Source organism: Vigna unguiculata, chromosome 2, assembly GCF_037176805.1.
Source record: "Vigna unguiculata cultivar grain cowpea cultivar isolate G323 ecotype 2 chromosome 2, ASM3717680v1, whole genome shotgun sequence".
Lineage (NCBI taxonomy): Eukaryota > Viridiplantae > Streptophyta > Magnoliopsida > Fabales > Fabaceae > Vigna > Vigna unguiculata.
In genome coordinates, this window is record NC_140793.1 from 10823082 (window position 1) to 10832016 (window position 8935).

Sequence of the window (8935 nt, forward strand, 5' to 3'; positions counted from 1 at the left end):
TTTCTATTTGGTAAAGAAACAAAGGAATAGACATGATTAGGCATAGTAAAATTAATTGAGACTGTACTTTGATTAAATTTACTATGGACAATCTAAACAATTCTCACTTTTAATTGAGACTGTACTTTGATTAAAAGTGAGGATGCCAACAAATGAATTGAGTCTTTACATTGATTTATTTGTAAATCAACAACAATAATTAATTTAACAATAATCTCTAGATAACCAATGAAGAATCTTATTTAGAAAAAGCAGTGGAATTGACCTATTTACTATTACTGTTTTTACAATCTTCCGTGTCATTTTCTTTGCATATCAAAACCCCCATATTTTTATAGTTGCTAGTTTTAAATTGCATTTTTGAGAATCAAATATTTGAGATCAATTCCGTATTCGTTGTGAGACGACTCAGGGTTATCTTAACCCTAACTATTTTCTTCACTACAAACTGGCAATACTGAAGTTGCTAAAGTAGTGGTAATTTGATCGCCTAACGACAGCGATATCATCAGCCAACAAGACCCTCCGCAATTCCTCCCTCAGCCTCCATCCTCTTAGGTAAGTTATATCTCGAATTTGGGTTCAAATCCAGCTAGAATTCACAAATTAATCTCTGAATTTCGAATCTGATCATGTAATTCTTCCTTCTCCCTGTTGTGGTGATGGGTTCTCTTAGGTCAAACTGAAAATTCTGCTGTCTTGCCAATTTCTTGTCTCCACTAAGTGAATTCTTGACCAATAGGTAAGGGAAGCTGACTTTAATCTAGATTTCGCATGAATTGTGTTTGGGAGTGATTGAATTGCTTGATTGTATGTTTAAATCGTGTTTGAAACTGCCCTTGCGTGATATTGAGTGTTGGACGATCCTGAGCGAGCTTGCATGTGAAGAACAGAGAGGATTTCCTGGTAGTTTCGCCTAGGCGAGCCGCTCTCGCCTGAGCGAAAATACCAGAGGATCACCTCTGTCACTGCGCGAAACCTCGCCTAGGCGAGCTGGAGTCACCTGAGCGAGATAACATCTCGCCTAGGCGAGCCAGTTTAGCATGAGCGAGAGTTCGCCCAGGATTTGTAATTCGCCACTGTATGATGTCTCGCCCAGGCGAGATCAACTCGCCTAAGCGAGATAAGCTCTCTAGCTTAGGCGAGACTCTCTAGCGTAAGCGAGATTCCCTGCAGAAGTTAGCTTTCTCACTGTTTGGCTTACATGATGCTATATTGATTGCTTTAAAATGATGATAGTTGGTCTTGTATGTGATCTTTATGCATGTTAGACTGTATGATGGAATTGAGTGCGAATTTGATGTGAATGAGAATATGTTGGAGTTAGGATTTCAAGGGAAATTCTAAGGAATGTGGTTTTAGTGAATGTAAGGGCATGAGGACTCAGATTGGTGGCATCCTGACGCTCCTAGTAACTATTAAGACTCAAGTAGAGTATGATGGATTACGTCGGGGGGAGTAGCAGGAGGTCCTGGTCTATGATTCTGATCCATCATAGAGGTGATGGGATTTACCTTGAGAGTGGTTGGGTGAATACCCCTTGTGCCTAAAACTCTGCAGAGTTTAGGAACCATCTCAAATGCAAGTCACCAAGAGCTCCAATGCCACTTACATAATCCGGATATCGAGTCTAGAATGAGGTGTGGTGTTATGGTCAGGATTATTTGGATGATTTAATAGATTGTGTAATAAAAGTCTGTTTTTCTGCCTTAGTATGAAAATTGCATGATTTACTCTTTGTTCAAGTTAGCTTACCCTTCTAGTTTCTATTGTGTTCTATGCGTCTTCTACTTTTGCAATGATCGTCCTTATTGAATGTCGTGAGCAGATAAGAGTGCAGGCGAAGGTACAACCTTCCTAGACAGGCGTTGAAGGGGTTTCCAGGACGTTTTCCAGCAGTAGTAGTTACAAGTTTCTTCAGTAGATGCTTAGGGTGTTTTGTAACCCTTTAGTAGTGTATGGGCTGTATATGTTGATCAGCGTATGTATGGTTATTTTTGAGGATGACTGTATTATATTATACTGGTCTATGTCATCATCTACTTCTGAACTATTAAAATTTAAATGTTTTGTTTAATAGTTTAAAAACTATGAAAACAGGATGTTTCAATTTGGTATCAGAGCAGTGATTCCTTTAGGATCTGTAGGTGTGAGCTTGCTTAGCTTCTGTTGTGTGTTCCTCGTACCTGTCTACTAATTTGATGGTTCCTTCTTTGTGTGATTAGAGCTATGGCACCTAGACCTCCTCCACCTCCTGTTCCAAACCCAGATAATCCTCATTTGGTGGGAGCAATTGAGGCGATGATAGCAGCCATGCAGCAGCAGAATGCTTACATGGTGAATCAGCAAAATCTAGCCTTGCAACAGATGGAGTCTGCAAGACTAGCAGCAGAAGCGACTCAGCAAAGGCACTTGGAAGCCCTACATCAGATAGGGGAAACCGTTCAGCCGCTGGTTCTTCCCAAGCTTCACTGCCACGAGTGCAAGAGTGGAGTTTGGAGGATTTTCTACAACACCATCCATCCCGCTTTGATGGCAAAGTTAGCCCGGATGGAGCTGATCAGTGGATGCGGGACATGGAACGAATCTGTGATGCTAAGCGATGTCCTGTAGAGAACAGGCTTGCATACACCGAGTATCTTCTTGCTGGAGAAGTCGTGCATTAGTGGTCCAGCATGAAGATGATGTTGGAGGATAGCCATGAGACCATGGGTTGGGCCTTAGTTATCTCTATAGTGGTCCAGTCCTTTATTGGGCTTATGTGGACTTGGTTGGGCCCAGGTTTTAGGTCCAACACTTTTTTGTAATGGTTTAACTGATTTATTCTTAGTTAGAGTTGCGACATTACTAGTTATGATAGGTGTTTAAGGAGGTCGTGTAGTTAATCAACTTGGTTGTCATGTAGGTTTAGTTGATTCATTGTTTTACCGTTATCTGTTTAGCTGTGGACAATGTAGTATTCCTTTAAGCTTAGTGGTTATTTGCAATTTAGTGACCTTTAGGGTTGGAGACTTTCCTAAGATGGCAGACAAGCTGAATATTATGATATAGCGATTAACTCGGGTATTGTGGTATGTAACGGTCAATCTGGCCACTATGGTACAAAAAGAGTACATAATAAAGAGCAAGGAATGTGTTTGATTTAGTAAATTGAGAAAAATAAGAATATACGAAGAACTTGTTTGATTTTAAATTTAAAAGAGAAATGCATCTATTATAAAAGAAATTGTGTGAACCAAAACACGAAACTTCTTCTAACCTAAACTAAAACACAGACATTCTTCTCAAGCCCATTTAGCTATGAGAGACATCAGACCAGCTCCAAGCAGAAGAGAAACATTGGCCCCTAAACGAAGCCTACCACTTTGTTGCATCCTTTGATTCAAGAAATCTGCGGCAAGAAGATCAACAAGTGCCATGTAGATTAAGATCCCCGCCGAAGCTGCGTTAAATACTCCTTCCACAATAAGAGCAGTTGGACTGTTTTCATCATAAACACTTGTGATATTTATGCCAATCGCAATCCCCATTGGAGTGGTTAATGCAAAGAATATTCCCATCGTTATAACATAAATCCTCTTAAAATTTGCCTACAATAATTCATAGAAAGCGACCATTAATTAGTATGAGACAAAACAATAGAACAAGTTTGAAAATCCTAACGAATCCTATTTTTGTTCCATATACCAACCCAACAACATGGTTCCAGTAACAAACCACTTCACACAAACATTTTCGATCCTCGTCACTTGTACATTCGATTGAAGGTTGATTTGGTTGGATGATGTGTCACCAGTTAATTTTTTGTTTTCTTGAAGGTTGTTATATATATATATATATATATATATATATATATATATATATATATATATATATATATATATATATATATATATATATTTATATAGTTATATATTTAGATTAAATCAGCCAAGAAGTACCTGAGATATACAGCTTCCAAGTCCCATGCCTTCAAAGAATTGATGAAAAGTCAATGCGGCTACCAGTGGTCTTATCGTGTTAGGACTCTCGGAAGCTCCCAACGAAACTCCAATGATGATAGAGTGAACAATAATTCCCAACTCCAACACCTGCAACAAATTCAAAATCCGCAACCCCAAACCATTATCAAAGCAAGAAACCTAAAATGAAATGATAACAGCAAATGAAACCTATGAAACAAAAAAACATTTTACGAAGCTTTCAATTCAGAATTTAGTTGATATCAAGAAGTGATGAATACCTGTGATATGACCTGATGACGAAGAGATTGGGATGAATGATCATCATATTGAACAGAGCCATGTGAATGGCCATGAGTTGCATGCGTGTGAAGATGCATGTGCCCTCGCTCTTGCTCCACATCCCCACTCTCATTCTGTATTTCCTTTGACTGGTGCTCCTGAAAATAAGCAGTGGCATAAGTATCCACCATGAGAGTCCCCATGGCAGTGCACATTGCCACAAACCCAGTGAAGGGAAAGTCTCCCCATGGATGCTCCTTGAGACAAGGTGAGGTCAGATTTTCAAAAGCATCGGGTAACACGTGGATGAATGCAGTAGCCAAAATCACGCCCGCAGCAAAAGCCTTTATCATGAAGAAAATATCCTTCTCAGGACTCAATGCAGGTATCACTTTGCCTAGAAGGGGAATACACAACCCAATTGCACTCGCAATTAGAATCGATATCAAAGCTATTATCTTGTACCTCATAGCTTTTACTCTATCATGATCTTCGTCTTCTTTGTCACACGTGCATTCTGCTGTAACTAGGGTCGGAAGGACAACCAATAAAATCAACATAAAAGACCAAAACAAAAGCTGATCGTTTCCCTTGAATCTACCCATGGTAGAAAAATGTTGAACAGACAGAAATAGAGGGAAGAATAGAGTGAAGTGTGAAAAACAAAAACATACACGTACACCTTCTTCTGGTATTTCTTTCTATCTCTCTCGAGTTCTAATATATGAAGATAGATATTTTTGAGGTACACGAATCATTTTAGGAGAAAAGTGATGGAGAATGATATAAATAGAGAACAGTAACGTAGAATTTATAATTAATGTATCATTTCCACCATTTACACCGTAGATAGATAAAGAATGATATAAATAGTGAAGCATATCATCAAATGTCGACATAAATATGTTGCAACCAATGGAAAAGGAGTTTAAGGAGTGTAAATGTGGAGAGTCCAAGAGAAGTGTGTCCATTGTATGAAAATTAGATTGCAATGTGTTAAAAAGAAGAATAAAAAAGGTAGAGTCAAGTCAAAGTTCCGAAATGTAAGACCTACTTCACACAGAAAAAGGCAGAATAAACTCATAAAAAACAAAGTAAAGATGTAACAAATATCAAAGCAGAAAATATGAATCCTCTGTCCCGTAAACCATGCATAGTAATTGAAAAATAGATCCTTAATCTTGATTTATTTTTTATTCTTTGACTCGATTTTTTTTTCATCTTTTATAAATAAAGTAATTACTAATTCACCTTTTTCTTCTTAAATTTAAATAGTTAATTTTTATATCCCGAGTTTTTGTTTCAGATTATAAGTGAATAAAAAATAATATAACAGAAAGCAACCACTTTACACAATAATATAGAATAAATTAATCTAATACTGTTAATGTGAGTGTATACTTTACCAAAATGTATTATATTACACACTATCCATTAGAAATCAATTTTTGAAATAAAAAATAGTTAGTGACTAATCAAGACTAACTTACAAAGTTAAAAATTATTGGTTACTAAAATAGTCACTATTATAAATAAAAAAGTATAATTGTTCACTAATTGATTAGAGACTAATTTAGAAACTAACTCATTTTGGTAACCAAACCCTAGGTAGCTAATTTTTAGTGACCAATTTCCTTTGGTAACCAATGTAAGACACATTTTTTCTGTCCTTAATATTTAAGAGTCTAGCCTCATCTGTTGGACCTACGGGCCAGCCTATAGGGTGACTCAAAGACTCCCTTTCAGCCTCTTTGTTTTCCATTTTGTTCACTTTGCAAAAACAACCCCTTTTCTCAGTTATCTTTTCCCCAATAGAGCTCTGCTAGGGTTTGGATATTTGTAGGTATTGTTGCCTATATAATATCTTGCTATATGAGCAAGCTTTTGGTGAACTATCAAACTATTACTTTATGTTTTGTTAATGGCATCGTGGTGTGCCTTAGTTCCTCTTCGAGTATATTTTGGATGAATGTAATGGTTGATACATATATACTTCATTGTGTGGCTCTTTATATTATATTGTATGTGATATTTCATTTAATTAAGTTTATTTATTAAGTGGGATGTTACAGCCAAAACCATGGTAGCTAATTTTAAAGACTAATTTAGTGACCAATTATATTGTTTTATTCATAATAGTGACTATTTTAGTAACTAATAATTTTTAGTTTCGTAAATTGATATCTAAATTGGTCACTATAGTTACTAATAATTATTGATCACTAAAATTTGTCACTATTTAAAAATTTTCTTGTAGTGTATTTTTTTCACCAATATCACTATTTGTTTTCCTACTAGAAATATCAATTTTGTACTAAGTATAATGATAACAATTTACATTACATACACTAGAGTAAACTAATAATTTAGACAATTCAAACATGATATACCAATGTTAAATATATATTATGTGGTGTTTTTATTAGTTAATATTGTGTTCTTTAGGATTTGTTTTAGTTAATTAGTATATTTATATTAGATTCTTCTATTTTACTATTTGTTTTCTCAAGAATTAGTAATAGAATGGTTTAAGCATACTTTTTAGTATTGCACTAATGTAATTAAGGATTTTGGCACCGATTATTTTGAACATTGTTCTTCGATTCAACAATTGAAGCATATCCAAGGATTGTTAAAAAGATGGACTTTTGGCTTTGGTTTTGAACCGAAACCTAAACTTCCATATTATGCTTCAGTTTTTGAAGAAATCGAAGCATGAAACAATAAAGAAATAATTTAAAATAAAATAGAAAGGAATAAGCTTTCGGTTACTAAAAGAACCAAACCTATTGTCCTTCTAATTTTAAAATTAATTTAATTTTAAAGGGAGATTAGGCTTCAGTTTTCCAAATAACCGAAACCTAATCCTCATAAAATTAAATTATTTTTAAAATCAAAAAGGGATTAGGGTTTAGTTATTACCAAAGTGAAAGCTTATTCCCCTTTTTATGCTTCGCTTTTGGCAATAACTGAAGGCTATAATGTAGACATTTCTTTTAAATATTTTTTCTTTCTTTCTAGGTATCAAACCTACATACAAAAAGAAAACAACCATAACCAAGAAACATAATTTATATACAATAATATATAAATTAAAATTTATATCATTGCACTTTAAATAATTTACAAGTAAATGTTTCACATATTATTGTACATTTCTTTTATATATCTTGCACTTTTCTTCAAGTTTTCTATACTCACTACGAGACAATATGTGTGGGTTTTTATTTTGAGCGCTTATTCCTTGGGTTTTTTCCTATCACCTTGTAACATATAAGATCAATTTTAAGAATTAGTTCAACCTGTAAAAAATTATCAATGCCTTGGACCATATATCATCATAGACAACATCATGTACATTGTCTTCATGCATAGTCCAACAACTAAGTTGTAAATTAATAATATAACAGGCCAACAACTAGGATGATACCCAAATTACCAAATGGATTCATTCCATATGTAGCTAAACCAATTGAAGATTTGATAACCCACACTTCGGACATTTTTTCAAACCTTCAAATTCTTTCTTGTACAATATGAAATCATTCGACATGCATGTATGCTTTTATACTCCAAACCCATCAGACAAAGAATTTTCTTGGCCTTATAATTACGAGCAAGTAGCGTATTTGCATCTGAAAGCATTTCATTTAACAACACTAGCAATTCTGTGAAACTCTTATGGTCCACCCATTGGTCGCCTTAAAATACATGAGCCTTAACATCATTAACAATTGTGTTGACTTAGTTGAACCGACATACCACAGAGTCTCCCCATCAGTAGACATCATCTCATACACATGTGTTTAAGCAAAAGCTTTTGAGCCAACATCGCGAATCATCTCCTATAATCGATCTTCTTCTAGTTGATCTTCCATGTTGTATAACTTCGAAGGAAACCATCACAAATGTGTTCCCTTATTTTGGTTGCATTCAACTTTCTCTCATTCAAACAATCGACACAAGGACATGTAAAAATCACTTCATCACCACCTTTATCCTCATTAAGTTGCACAAATTGTATAAATTCTTCAACTCCTCTCTCATACTCAACATTGATGCATGGTGAATTATATATATATATATATATATATATATATATATATATATATGTGTGTGTGTGTGTGTGTGTGTGTGTGTGTGTGCAATTGTGTGAATAATTTCAGTCATCTTTAAGCTTGTTGAAAATTAATGCAGTAGGTTAATTTTGGACTTTGGTTGATATGTTTCCCTTTACACTTCAAGAAAAATACTAATTTACAAGAAAAATCAATGAGGAAAAATATTTCTCACTAATTTCTTATTGTTTAGCGAGGGATCAACAACAACAAAAAATTCGTAGCTAATTTGCGAGACAATTAGCAAGAAAAAATATTTCTCACTAATTTCTCGTTATTTTGTAGATAATTTACGAGGAAAATTAGCTAGAGAAATTATTGCTCACTAATTTCGTATTATTTAGTGAGGGACCAATGACAAAAAAGTTTCTTAGCTAATTTGCAAGGGAAATTAAGAAGGAAAATTATTCCTCACTATTTAGCGAGGGATCAACGTCAAAAAAGTTTCGTAGCTAATTTCAAAAATTGCTTTTGAAGCATTGAACTTGAAAGTTGTGAATTTTTGTCTTAATGATTATTTCGTTGCTACTGTTATTTTTTAAGATCTTTACTATATAATTATGTAATCATTAT

At 34.6% G+C, this 8935-nt stretch overlaps 1 protein-coding gene across 1 annotated transcript; it reads right to left on the reverse strand.

The window, feature by feature from the left end:
• Window positions 1-3176: 3176 nt before the first annotated feature.
• Window positions 3177-4960, reverse strand: LOC114166933 (zinc transporter 8-like). Its single transcript, XM_028051823.2, has 3 exons — window positions 4244-4960; window positions 3942-4091; window positions 3177-3590 (listed from the first exon to the last, which is right to left on the reverse strand). Exons 1-3 carry the CDS (start codon window positions 4847-4849, stop codon window positions 3285-3287), a joined length of 1062 nt encoding a protein of 353 aa, XP_027907624.1. The 5' UTR covers window positions 4850-4960; the 3' UTR covers window positions 3177-3284.
• Between the last annotated feature and the right edge of the window lie 3975 nt (window positions 4961-8935).

Coding starts and splice junctions, on each gene's coding strand:
- LOC114166933 (XM_028051823.2), bottom strand. CDS start 4,849: ATGGGTAGATTCAAGGGAAACGATCAGCTTTTGTTTTGGTCTTTTATG. Junction 4,092..4,243: donor GTCATCAGGTCATATCACAG/GTATTCATCACT, acceptor AATTTGTTGCAG/GTGTTGGAGTTGGGAATTAT. Junction 3,591..3,941: donor TTGGAAGCTGTATATCTCAG/GTACTTCTTGGC, acceptor GAATTATTGTAG/GCAAATTTTAAGAGGATTTA.